At 42.1% G+C, this 13258-nt stretch overlaps 1 protein-coding gene across 1 annotated transcript in view; it reads left to right on the top strand.

The window, feature by feature from the left end:
* Positions 1 to 693: 693 nt before the first annotated feature.
* The window catches only part of MAST4 (microtubule associated serine/threonine kinase family member 4), a gene marked incomplete at its 5' end in the record, with an annotated part of 273094 nt that continues 260529 nt past the window's right edge, over positions 694 to 13258 (top strand). The window contains one exon of the mRNA XM_083883208.1: positions 694 to 915. Coding sequence (XP_083739334.1) covers positions 694 to 915 — 222 coding nt within the window. The remainder of the gene's footprint in view (positions 916 to 13258) is intronic.

Genomic DNA, 13258 nt, shown 5'->3' with positions numbered 1-13258 from the left:
TTTTGTCATCTGCTTCGGCTTCAATGCCTGAGAGCTCAGGCACCAATCCCCATGTCGATACCGGTTTCACGGTCAAACACGCCAAGGGACTTTTGTTTGCTGCGAGATCACAACTGGCCGCCTGTATCCTTCTGCTAAAGGGTAACGAGACCTCAAAATCGCCATAAACTGCGGGGAGCTCCGCTTTGGAGGAGCTGAGGGGGGCAGAAAACCCTTATATAGTCTAAAATAGCCGCTCTTCCTTAAACCCGTGAAGGGCCCGGGAGCTGAGCGCGGCTGCGGTGCCCACGGCGAGCCCACCCCGGCCTGCCCTGCTGCCCTGCAAACCTCGCTGCCCTCCCCGCTAAAGGCGCCTCCAGCCGCGGGACCTCCCGCTTTTCCCTCACCTCCTTCCCCGACAGGATCGGCTTTCCCGGCGGGGCAGCCTCAGCCCCAGCCCCAGCCCCAGCCCCAGCCCCAGCCCCAGCCCCAGCCCCAGCCCCGCTACCTGCCGCCCTCCTGCCGCTCGGGGCCCGCCCTCCGCTGCTCTGGCCCCGCCCGGCCCGGCCCGGCCCGCCCCGCCCGCCCGCAGGCACCGCCCGCCCGGAGCCCGGAGCGCGGAGCCCGGCCCGGCCCGGCCCGGGAGCGCGGCCGCTCTGAGCTCTGCGGGCCCGGGCAGCGGCATGAGGGCGGCGCGGCTCTGAGCGCCCGGACATGGCGGAGAAAGTTTCGGAGGGGGCGCGGGGCGCCGGCCACGTCGGCTCCTCTTGCTCCGGCTCCTCCTCTGGCTCGGAAACTCTGTCCGAGGAGGGAGAGCCCGGCGGCGGCGGCGGCGGGGCGGTGACGGCTCCCGGAGGGGTGACGGCTCTGCCGGAGCGGGCGATGCCCGGCGGGGGAGCGGAGGAGGACGCCTCGCTGGAGGAGCGGGATGAGGAGGTGTGCGGGGCCGGGGGTTTGTGTGGCGAGGGGATTTTTAATTTTTTTTTTTTTTTTTTTAAAGGAAAGCTTGGGCTTTTAAATTCATTTATTTATTTATTTATTTTGAGAAGCTTGGGCTTTTAAATTTTTCCTTTTTTAATTTTTTTTTTTTTTTTTTTTTTTTTTAAGGAAAGCTTGGGGGTTTTAGAATTTTTTTTAATTTTTTTTTTTAATTTTTTTTTTTTTTTTTTTTTTTTTAAACCCCCGAGCGTGCCACCTTTGGAAAAGCGTTGCTCCAAAGCAAACTCTGTAATGCCATAAGGAGATGATGGGCAAGCCTCCACAGTACCAGTACAGTAATCCCCCGGTGAGGATTATGACAGGCTGGGGATGATGGAGGAGCCCTGCGGGTGATGGATCCACAGAGATACGCGCCTTGTTCCCTTCCCGCTCCTGCTCTGTGCCTTCCAGCGGCGCTCTCAGACAAAACAGCCTCCCCACGGGGTTACAGCAAAACGACCTTTTAGGGTCTTGAGACGGATTTTTAAAAATTACTCTATTCATTTCTTGTTGCACGATTCGCGCTCCTTAAAATGCGTTTCAAGTCATGACCCCAGACAAGTGCATTGTTATGTCTCACTGCTTCTTTACCTCGGTGACTCGTCTCGTGTGCCTTACTTATGACCTTTCGGTGTTGGGGTCAACTTTTTAATTTTGCTCTTAGGCGGTGTTTCTTCTGTGCCTTTACGCGGCTGGATGTGCAAAGGTTTTTTTTGAGAAACCTTGCATTTCTAGAGGAGTAAGTTATTTTCAACTAGTTGAGCTGTGGTTGTCAGGAGTGTTTTTCCCTCTGCAGTAATGGCTGTTTATGTAGCTCGTGTTTTTTTTTCCTCTTTCCCCGATGCATCCTGTTAAATTGATACAGCTGTAAAGCAGCACGATGAATTGGAATTAAATATACCTTTCTGTATCCCGCTCTTTTTTTTTTTTTTCTTAAATACTCAAACTCAGGCTCCTTCCTTCTTTCAACTGCATGAGCCCCCAAAGAGTGGAGTGCATTTGCAGCCAAGTGCATTTATGACAGGAGTAGAATGAATGTGGATATATCCTTTTTCTTTTTTTTAGATGCAAACTTGCTTTTTCCACTGAAGTGAGTAGGAGCTCCGTAGCTGCTGCTAGCGTGGAGCACACTGCTAGGTGATTAAGATAGCCTGCTTCTCGGCAGGAATGGTACGTGTGGGATTGGGGCTGTGCTTACCACAATTATGTGGTGTCTAGATGGTTTAGTGCTCAGTTGGTGAGACTGCATAAGACTGTGTAGAAATACACAAAGTCTGTTCAGTTAGCTGAGCTCGGGGCTGCTGGCAGACCAGTGAATTTCTGGTAAAGGCTTTTTATTTCTGTGTGTGCCTTGGAGATAAATTACAGGCATCTTTTGAGTCGACAGTGTAGAGAAGGTAAGTTATCCAAAAATAACCCAACGTTGCAATTATGGAATTCTGAAATTCTGTAAGGGCAGTCTGATACTTCACCTTCAATAAGCAGTGCTAGAAGATAGCAGCCTAAACTCAAGTTAGTGTTGTGGGAGAGTTTGCTTAGAATGTGCAGCCTTATTCTGTCCCCTTTATTTTCCTCTGCTAGATTCCTTTACTACCTGAGCTAGACTTTTTTTTGTGCTTTGATTTTGCCCATCCATCCTTTTTGCTGTAGTCATTGTTTGCAGCTGAATTTCTGCCTACCTGCAGAACCACCTGGCAAATCCACTTGTATAATAACTTTTTTTTTGTGCAAGGACACTACAGTGCATTAGAGTGCAGAGATTAATTTAAAACTGAGAGGGCATCTATTACGGAAATCTCTAAGGACAGTGGAAAAAAACAAGGCTGAGGTCCAAGATGTACATACAGATGATTTCAGGCTTTTTTTATGTGCCACCTGCTGAAAGTATCCCATTGAGAGAAGTGCTTGAAGAGACTGTTTTCACACTGACATCCTATTTAATTACTGTCAAATAATGAAAATGTTGATGTTCTTGTTGATTTTCTGTTTCTGAGTTCTTTCAGTTATATGGATCCCCAGTGTTTGATCCTGTGATTGCAGATTTCGTTTCTCCTCTTGTCCTGCCCTTGTTCCTGTTGCCAACATAGCAGAATTGAATCTGTTGTCACAGCTGTTCACTCTCCTTCAGACAGCAGTGGAACAGATTGTCCTGCTACCTCTATTTCTGCTTTAGCTGTCAGTAAATTCTTCTAAGTCATGACATATAAAATATTTCCAAACTAAATAAATGGATACTTAGAAAACATGTAGATTTTCCCATTCACATGTACCGTTTCAGTAGAACTATTTCTTCTTCTGTGATGTTTTATAAGACATCCTTGACAACTTGAACCTTGCCTCCTCCTGGATTCCTTTAGACTAAACGGCCCCAGTGTCTTTCATCTTCCCCTGCAGAATGTGTTTCCAGACATCTGATCATTCTCGTTGCTGTCCTGTGTACACATTCCAGCTGGTCACATCTGTCTTGATGCATGATGTCAAAAAACAGGATGTCATACTCAGATTTACACCTTGCCAGATCTGCTGGAACAGAGGGGTTATTTCAGAGGTCTCTCAAGCACTACTTTTTTACGTAGCCCAGACAGCTAATTTGCAGTTTGTGGTCCATTATGAGTTTTATATCTTCTCCTGAAGAATGATATGAACACTTCTACGCTACCAAAAAGTGGTTTGTCTCCTCAGATCAGTGAAGGAAGCTTAATGCTGCTATCTAGAGTAGGTCAGCTTCTTTTATGTTCAGAAATTAGACTGTAGAACTGAGAGCATGATAACTCCTCTTCTGAGTATCATGTCTGAAAGAGTTAAGTCCTGGAGGAAAACAGGGAAGGAAGGGGTGGGAAGAGATGGTACCTCACTTTTTTTTTTTCTCCTCTGTTGTTATTACTTCATCCTACAGTTGCATAAACTTCACCTTAAAAACAAAATAAAACACAAAATACCTGAAGAAAAGCAATCTCTGATTTCATCTAAGCAAGAACAAGCAATAGTTCACAAGATTACAGCCATCAGTTTCTGAAGTGTTTTTGATGTCTTACTCTGAGATCTTAGACACGTGAGAATTAAATAAGGGTTTAACACCAACATCTGAGGAGTGCTTTGCTTTTGGAGCATATGTGCACTGAAGTGCTATGGATAGCAGGCGCATAAACACAAATGAATTCAAGCAGATTATTTGGCTGCGCTCTTCTGAGGTGAGTGGCTAATGCTGACGGCAGGCAGGATGGGATTGTGTGGTGAAGGGCACTCAAGGAGACTACTGCATAGATGATGGGTCACTGCATTTCTAATGCCATGTGGTTGATTAGATTTTTTTTATTATTATTTTTTCCATTTTCTCTTCAGAACTCTCTTTGCTGGAAAGAGTGTTTTCCAGACTATCAAAAGAGGAGTTGAGGTTAGGCAACAGTGTGTTTTCTGTTGTAATCTGCTTCTGCTGTCTCTGGGTAGTCAGTACTGGACTGGCATTGTGGGAATGGGGATAAATGCAAAAACTAGTTTTTTCCCCATTTTCCTTTCTGCTATATTTTTGTCTTCTCTACACTGGTTTTCCTTTTGGCAAAAATGTGGCTGTGAAGAGGAAACATGGTTTATGAAATTTATTGAGGCAAATGGTGCCAAATGTCATTGGCTGCAGAATGTTTCACAGTCTTTCAGTTCAGCATAGGATATTATTTTTTTGATGGAGGCTTTCAAATCCTAGTTAGTGTTTTATAGTGGAGGTGAAAGCTCACTTGGTTTAACCTTGTTTCTTAAAAGGAGAATGAAGGCAAGCTAGGGATTCCTTGCTTACACCAGTATTCTCAGGAATCTGAAGGTTAAATTGTGTGTCTTGGAGTTGTCTGTCTTTTCTGTCACCTCTCTATAAACCTTGTCACAGTAACTACACATTGCTTACCAAAGCAGAATAACAAACCAGAAGGATCAGAATTCTTTCAGGATCTTACTTTGCCGTGTAACACAGCTATCTGAAATGGATCCAGAAGTTTCTGAACCTGCCAGTGTCTTCTGAATTACCATAGTGAGTTATCTTCATTATTCTAGATGATTAAAAAAACCTCCCTTTAAACCTAAAACCGTTAACAAAATATTGACGGGGGGGTGGTGGGGGTAAGGAAGTATGGTATTCTGTTCTCAAATAATTCCAGTTCTTGCTCTGTAACTTCAGTGTTTGGCACTGAAGTTACTATTTGAGTTTATAAGAATTGTGATGATGAGCAACATGAGAAGATAAGATTTCTCAGAAAAAGTGTCTACTGAACTTTGAAGTTGATCTACATTTTCTCCTACTATCTAGTTATTGTGTACTAAAAAAGGTACCTCACTGCACAGAGTGAGTACAAAAACTTTAATGTTGTGACTAACTCTTCTCCTGGATCTGCCTTCTTTCTGTTCATGTTGCAATCTGTTGCAGCTTCATGAGGATTATGTGGTGAGAATAAATTACTAGGAAGCTTAGATTTTGTCATTAGAGTATTCATAGCAAGGCGAGGAGTGTAGTAAAGAATGTATTGCTCTAGAAACTGCTCTTTCATGTATTCATCCTATAATATATGCCCACTGGGAAAGTACAGTCCCTTCAGCATTACAGATTCTGTGCCAGATCTTCACCCCAACAAAATTGTGCTACAGTTTGGGAGAGGGATGAAAATCAAAATACTTTGGGGTAAAATAAGCAGTGTGTGAAGTGATGGCAGTGTTTACATTTGAATCTCTGTGTAGTGGAAGTGGTGGTAGTTCTGGCAAAATGTCACTGTGACGTAGCCAGGAGTAGTGTTTTTGTTACCTCTTTCCCTTCCTGCTTATCCTGCTGCAGAAGTAACCGTGGGACATTCACAGGCTGTGTGGGACATACCACAGGTTTTTCCTCTTAACAGTTTCAGGCCTTCTTGTCTCTTAACAGTGATGAATTCTTCTCTGTTGTAGCACACCTGAATGATGAAGCTAGCTAAAGATGAATAGCCTGATTGATAGAGTTTGATCTTTAGTTCATACTAAAGAATAGTAGTGCCATCAAAAAAAGTATTCTTCTCAGGGTTAAAATGGTTGTGGTGGGATTAAATAAAACACTCATCTAGTCTAGAGCACCTGCAAAACTGTTACTGTGTCTCGTCAGCCAGACTAACAGCATTGCTTTTGGTTTTTTAGATATGTTTGTGGTAAGTAACCTATAAAGTGAAACATTTGACAGTTTAAGTGAGTAGGACTATCTCAAGAGTCATGTAAAAGACTTCACTGATTTGCTTTTAGTATGAAAAGATGTATGTTTGTCTACTACTTTAACCCTTTCCTATTCAGGATAGGCTTTTAAAGTTGTGTGCTGCTACATACCCTTATTGTCTCAGAAATCCTCTGGGGACATGGAGAGACACATGGTTGAGGGCTTAATCTAAAACAGCCATGTGCTGCTGCTTGATGTTTGAGAATATCTGTACAGTAGTAGTGTTTGCAGCTCTCTGGAGCTTATTTTTAGGAATTTGGTGGGTATAAATAAGCCTATAACCAGAACATCTATCTGTCTTCTCACTTGGAATAAGTGAGAAGTGAAGAAGCAGAATCATACATTGAGTTGCATATCTGATTTTTTTTTTGCGCCAGAACTATCTAGATACTTAAAATTCTTATGGAAAGAGGTGGGTGAGGAACTGGTAATTACAGTCTTCAGAATCTGAACGGTTTGCAGTAATGGTTGAGAGGCCCTTTTGCACCCTTTAGATTTTTCAGGCTGGTGGATATAGTCCTGAGGCTAATCTTCAGCATCCCTTAGTGTCTGTATGTTCAACTATGAAACCAGATGTAAAGAAATGTCTTTTTGAAAAGCTGCAGCTCTATGGAAGGAGTACAGCCTGAGTCCAGTGTAATCCCCTGCCTTGGACAGTGTGTTGGCCAGATGTAAGCTGCCTTGAGCAAGATGTTGGTAAAGATAACAAGGTGTGTTGCTTTGTACTCTGAGGGAACTCTGTATGATGAGGCTGCTTCGCCAGCAGGAACAGCTTGTGTGAAGTTGAGCTTGTAGAAGGGAATAAGAGAGTCTGAAGTCTTGAGGCATAAATTCAAAGCATGGCCAAGCACAGTGTAAATGAGGAGATCCTTGAATTGAGAAGCTGAGCAGCAAGGCAGCCTTTTCTGCAACAATCTGTGCAATGGGGTGTCTTGGTTGTGTCACAAATAATGCACTCTGTCCTCCATTCCCAAAGCACAGCTGTGATCAAAGATTGCATTAATACATAACCAATACTTGGTTTCTGATCCTGCTGTTTTTGTTACTACCTAGAGCTGGCAAACATTAACAAGCAATGCTTTTCTGTACAAAGCAAGACAAAGAGATTTACCTTCCTTTACAGCAAAAAATCTGAAATGCAGAATTGGGGAACTTAGGAATAAGGGGTACAAAGACTGTGAAAAGATTAGTAGTGAGAACTGAGTCCCTGAAATTTTCTATTGAATCTTCCTTCAGTAAGATTGCTCTGACACCAGGCTGGAGGTTTTCTCTTATATCCGTCATGACAAAGCAGATGCCTGTTATTAAGAACTTCACTAATGCTGTTCTGCTAAGTTGGGAACTGACTTGCTCAGGCTTTGTCTTAAGAGGAATACCAGTCTTCTTATCAGCTTCTTTAACAGAGAAAGAGGAAGGGAGTAAGACTTTTTTTGTTGTTTTTAGGTTTTGTTTTGGTTTTTTTTGGTTGTTTTTTGGTGTGCACAGAAGTGTTCTAGCTTATGTTGGGAGCCTCTTAATGTTACGGTATCACCAGCAGTATTGTACTATTGCTAAGCTCCTTTAAAAACAGTGATGTAGGCTTGAAATACTCTTCAGTCTAAAATACACAAGGTCCTACTGCCAAATTTTAAAATTTGTTGCTTCAGCCCTCAGATTTGTCAGGTTTTTTTTCAGTTCTTCTCTTGCAGCTGTGGTGCTTAAATTAACTTTTTTGATACTTTATAATGGTTGGATGGTACTGGGTTTTAAGCTGTATGACCTGTGGGAAAGTGGTGCTTAAAGTCATAAAATGCTGGTAGCTCTTTTTTTGTGATAGAGTGGAAGCAAAAGATTGTACAAGGTAGCTGAAAAGGTGAAAAACATAGGAACATGGTGACAAGTGAGCTGTGCTTTGAAATCAAGCCAGGAACCTATCTTAGCTTTTGGTTTACTGAGCTAAGTAAGGTTTTACTTACACTTTCCTACCAGAAAGGGATGCCCTCATCAAACTTTCTATCTGAAAGACTGTCTGGCTCCAGCCAAGGAGCAGTGGGTTGAATGCCTTGCCCTCCTGTGCAAATGTCACTAAGCTGATGGACTTGTACTGTTCAGAAGCGAGCTACAAGTACCCCAAGAGTTAAAGCTTTAAGTATTTAGTAGCCCCTGACTGCCCTTGCCACAGGTTTCTTTACTGAGTAACTTAAATTTCAAGTGGGAACGAGGGATGAATGCAAGACGTTTTTCTCAATGGATAACATGTATAGTCTTGAACTAGAAAAAGAGAAATGATTTGTGGGTTTTTTTTGCCTTTCTGACCAAACAGCTCTGGAAGTGACTTCCAGGAGAAGCAAAAAAACCCAACCAACAAAGAAGCTACAAATAACCTGTTCCAGAATTACTAAGTGTGTATGAAAATAATTGATTCCAGGATGGGAACTTCTATAGCCAAGGGAGATTCACTGTTGCCTGACAGAGAAGCTTCTGTATAGGATACATTTTGCAGAGTTTTATTTAAACAACTGTGTATATCTCAAGATATTTTAATAACAGCATAATAATATAATACGGTAATTTAATATTAAAGTATTTTTCATTTTTAGGGGGTAGTGCTTCTATACCAAGTAACAAACTTCTGTTGTGAGGCCATGCTGCCATGCTAGTGGGTAGAATTAATTGCACTTCGACTATTAATGATTCCATTGTTTTTAATAGCCTTGCAGTCCTGAGGAAGAGAGCTGTGGGTGAATGAAGCAGATGAACTACTGCACTAAACTGCTAATTTGATTTTCATTGTTACCTCAGGAAACTTTTAGTAGAATGTAATAATGCTGTAGCTATGGCTCAGTGAGTGCTTTCATTGTGAAGCTGTTATTTGGGCCATATAACAAAAATGCCTCGGATGACTTTCATACTGTGTTTCTGGTTTTGTACCTAGTACATGGCAGGGAAGGGCAGGGCGAATTGTACCTAATGTATTTTGTTCTGGGCTAGCTGGCAGAATGGATTGTTTACAGAAAGTCACTGGGAAATCCTTAAGCTCAACTGGGTCTTCACAGCTTTGATGAGTAGCTGGGCTAATGTAAAGCTTCTGGGTCAGTTTTGCTCTCAGTGTTTTCTTCCCCCTTCCCATTTATTCAAATACTGCTGGTGTTAACACATCACCCCACTGGAGGACACACTCCAAAGTTAAAGATGTCATTGATTTCCTTGGAACAGCTCTGCAACGAGCAGAGTACTGTATATTGAATTGGTTGTACATACATTTAGAAAATCTGGTTCTAAGTTACAGCTGAAGCAGCAAGGAGATGACCTTGGGCATATCACCTATTTGCCATTGTAGAGCAGTGACCATCATTGTCTTGCTGGAGCTTCATTGAGTTCTGAGTTTACTGAACCACAAACTGTTGGAATTATGGTGTGAGTTCAGGGTTGCTGAATTCTGCTGAGAGGATGTAAATATACTCACACCGAGTGTGTGTTAAGGTTGTTTGGAGCAACAATGGATGTGTTGATGTAGTAGTTAGGGGCATGGTTTAGTGGTGCACTTGACAGACTGCGTTAGTGGATGGGCTTGGGGATCTTTTCCGACTTCAGTGATTCTAAGGTTCTAAGAAAGAAAATGTGAATTAAAGATTATTCCTCCTGGTTTGCAATACTATGACTGTGCTGAATATTCCCTTCCCTCCTGGGAACTGTTTTTGTGGTCTCCCCTGATTTGCTTCCACCCAAACTCAGCATACGTATTTTTAAGCTCTTGTCAGAAGTAGTAACTAGTGACTGAAAACTGAGGCAGCTGAAACTTGGAGGGTTACATTCAGGCAGCAGTGGTCCTACAGAGAAAGCAGAGTAAAAATTTTAAAGGAGAAGGAGAGAGATTCTGTTAAGGTATAATGAAGGAAATGTTTTCACTAGGGGAAAGCATTCTCCATGGTGTTCAATAATTTTCATGCTTCTGATAGTTATCAGCATTGTGTTAAAAGGACCTTTGGACACAAATTGAAAGAAAAATATGTTAAAAATACGCAAAAACCTGAAGCCGTACTATCAGGCACTTTAGGTGTGAGCTTATTTGAGGGTGAAGTAAAGCACATCTGAGCTTTGGTATGTTGGTAACCACTGAAAGGAGGGGAACTGCAAGCCCTGCTGTTGTAGTCTGCATTACCTCACCTGTGTGCTGCCCAAGAGAGCAGCTGTGCCAGAAACTGGCATTAAACCTTGTGCACAACAGAGGAATAACTTCACACTTACACATGCCCCGGTAACTTACAAGCAGGTAGAGACAGGTTTTACAGCAGTGCAAGCTAAAGCTCTTTCATTCCAGGTGTACTTTCCCAATAAGACACTCATAAGTAGTATGTTGTTTTGACATTAAATTAGGAAAAAGTGAATTGCAGAAACTGCAGATTACAAATGTAGATATATTAAGTCATAAATCTGTCAGCGAAAAACAAAGGCAGGATTGGAATTAGTGAACTAGACATCTCTGGGGACCTGGGATTTACTCCAGGACAAGTTGGGAATGTTTTTCAAAGTATAGGTGTGCTAATATTCTCACCTATATCTAGTTGCAGTTATTGAAATCCTCCTGCTGGTATTATTAAAGAAATGTCTATTCTAATGCTTGTGATCGTCTAATTAAATTAATGGTTTTCCTTTTATTCTTTCCATTTGGGAACTTTAATAGGTTGTGCTGCAGAAAAGTTATTTTGACACTAAAAGTTCACGTGTACAGCTTCTGGAAAAAGGATCCTACAGCTGCCTTATATGAAGATAGACTTCCTACAGAAGTCTTGTTCCTATAAAACAAATGAAGAAACAGAACAGTACCTACATAAGCAATTGCCACAAAGCAAGGGTAATGGATTTGTGCTGTGAAATGTTGCTGAGGGCAGTACACATTGCATGTATTTTGAGGGAAATTACTTCAGATCAGCACTAGTGTGATCCCAAGATACGATGACCTCATACACTCTCAGTTTTACAGGAGCCTAGATATGATTTGGGGTTTTTAAAAGGCAGTAGGCTCCTTGCTGACTTGGGTATTGATGGTGCTCCCAGATTAGGTACCTAAAGTTCCTGGTTGGTGCCTGGCCAGGTTTTTCTGGTAAGTGTTGAGCTTTAGGCAGCAGTTGGTGCATGAACTGTTTTTGCTGGATAAGCTTAAGCCGAGTGTGTCTGCAAGGGCTGCAGTTGCAGCTTCAGTGATACTGTAAACACAGTCATTTCAGTTGAAATTTCTGACTGGGTGTGGTGTTTTTCATTAGTCACGAGTCCCTCTGTCTTCATTGGCTATTGTTGAGGTAATGTGCTTTGGTGAGAGAATTAACAGGTGGTTAGTGTGTTAATCCTCACTGTTTAGGTTTGAATTTGGTAATCCACCTCCAGGAAGTGTTGACTGTCTGAGGCTGTGTTTTCTATCTGCCTTAATTTTTTTTTTTTAATAGGAACTTTCTTCCCATGTGTGGTTAGTCTTTGGCAGTGTCTTCCCCGTGTTTAGGTAGAGTTGCTTTTAAATAGATTTGCCTGTTTCCTAGGAGACAAAGCAATACCACTCTGCATGATTTTAATCGATTAACTTAAAGAGGTTATACATACGTAAACAAATGCAGAAAAATACATAACCACACCTGGTAAGTATAGGTACTTTCCAGGTGTGGACAAGTAGAATGGCTTAATCGGTTTTAATTTCCGATGGTACTGCTAACAGATGCCTCCTGCAGTTTGGTTTTGGTAACTGTGCAATGTCTCCACTTGTTTGGATAGAACCAAATAAAGCCAGTTAAGCTGCTTCAATAAACCTGTGGGCAAAAGATATTTTCATAACAAAAGATCAGTGTTTACTCTAGATATAAAGCTAGAGCCCGAGATTTAAGGACTTCCCTTAAACCACACAGTTTTAATGCATGTGTGTGGGAGACAGTCTTCATTGGATTAATGATACTTATGTACTTGATATAGAAATTTTTATAATAAGATCTTTTTTTTAATAGTAGAGAGTGTATATTAACAAACATTGTATATAAAAATGTGTGGTATGGCCGCATTGATTTCCATTAGTGTTTGGACAATTATGACTGTTTTCTTGCTGCAAAATTTCTATAAACATAAGCATATACTTTAAAGATCCGAATAATAGGAGTAAAAATATGTGTGTGGAAATTGACTTTGAAGGGTTTTTTTTCCTACAGACATAGCAGTTAAAATAATTCTGGTGTCTGCATTTGCAGGAGGCATAGAAGGCAGCCTTCTGAAGTGCTTTGAGTGGTGTAGTATATACACTGGTGATTGCTTCAGCAGAGCTCCTAAGTGCTTGGAGCTGCAGCACATCACTATATGTGGCTAACCAGTGCAGCACTTGGAGAGCTTTTATAATAAGATTTCATCAAAACTGTCATTGTCTTGTTTACTTTACTGTACTCATCATGCATACTCAGGTGTTCTTCCATGTTGGCTCTTAAAGTCAAGTGGTTCTTTGTGGTTGTGTGGGCACGAAATAAAAGGTCATGTAAAACAACAATGTTGGATGGGGGTAACACAGGTTAGTTGAGCCTTCATTGCTTGGCTCTCAGTCACATAGATGTAATGGGGATAATTTTGAGGCTTTTTTAGCATCTGGCTGAAACTGTGAAAAGGAATCAAGGGTTGTTTTTCTCACCCTTTTCCTGTCCTATGCTGTTAGTGACTGAAGGGTGTCTTTGCAGAGTTTGGTCTTGATGGCTGCAGACCCAGTTTGCTGGGAGTGTCTGTAAAGAAAAATTAAAATCTCTTTTGCCTGGCAAAATGGTGAGCTGTCTGCCTTCCTTGGCTCTCTAAATATGGAATACAGGTTTGGGGCTCACGAGCCCCTATGTAAATCCATTGGATTCTGTGAGTTTCAGTAGGAATCTTTTCTCATGAAGTCCTCTTCAGGTGCTTTCCAAAAGTGCAGCTGTACTGGGCACAGGTGCTGGCACTGGAAGGCTGCAGGGGTGTCCTCTGTGAGGAGCAGGGCAAAACTGTGAGGAGGGAGTGGCAGAGAGGAGTTGTTATGGAGTGACTCCAGCATCCATTCCCAGTCCCCTTCACTGCTTGTGAGGAATGAGGTAGAAGAGTTGGAAATGAAGA

Source organism: Zosterops lateralis (assembly GCF_965231275.1).
Source record: "Zosterops lateralis genome assembly, chromosome: Z".
In the NCBI taxonomy this organism is placed as follows: Eukaryota; Metazoa; Chordata; class Aves; order Passeriformes; family Zosteropidae; genus Zosterops; species Zosterops lateralis.
This window is presented reverse-complemented; position numbering and strand designations above follow the sequence as displayed.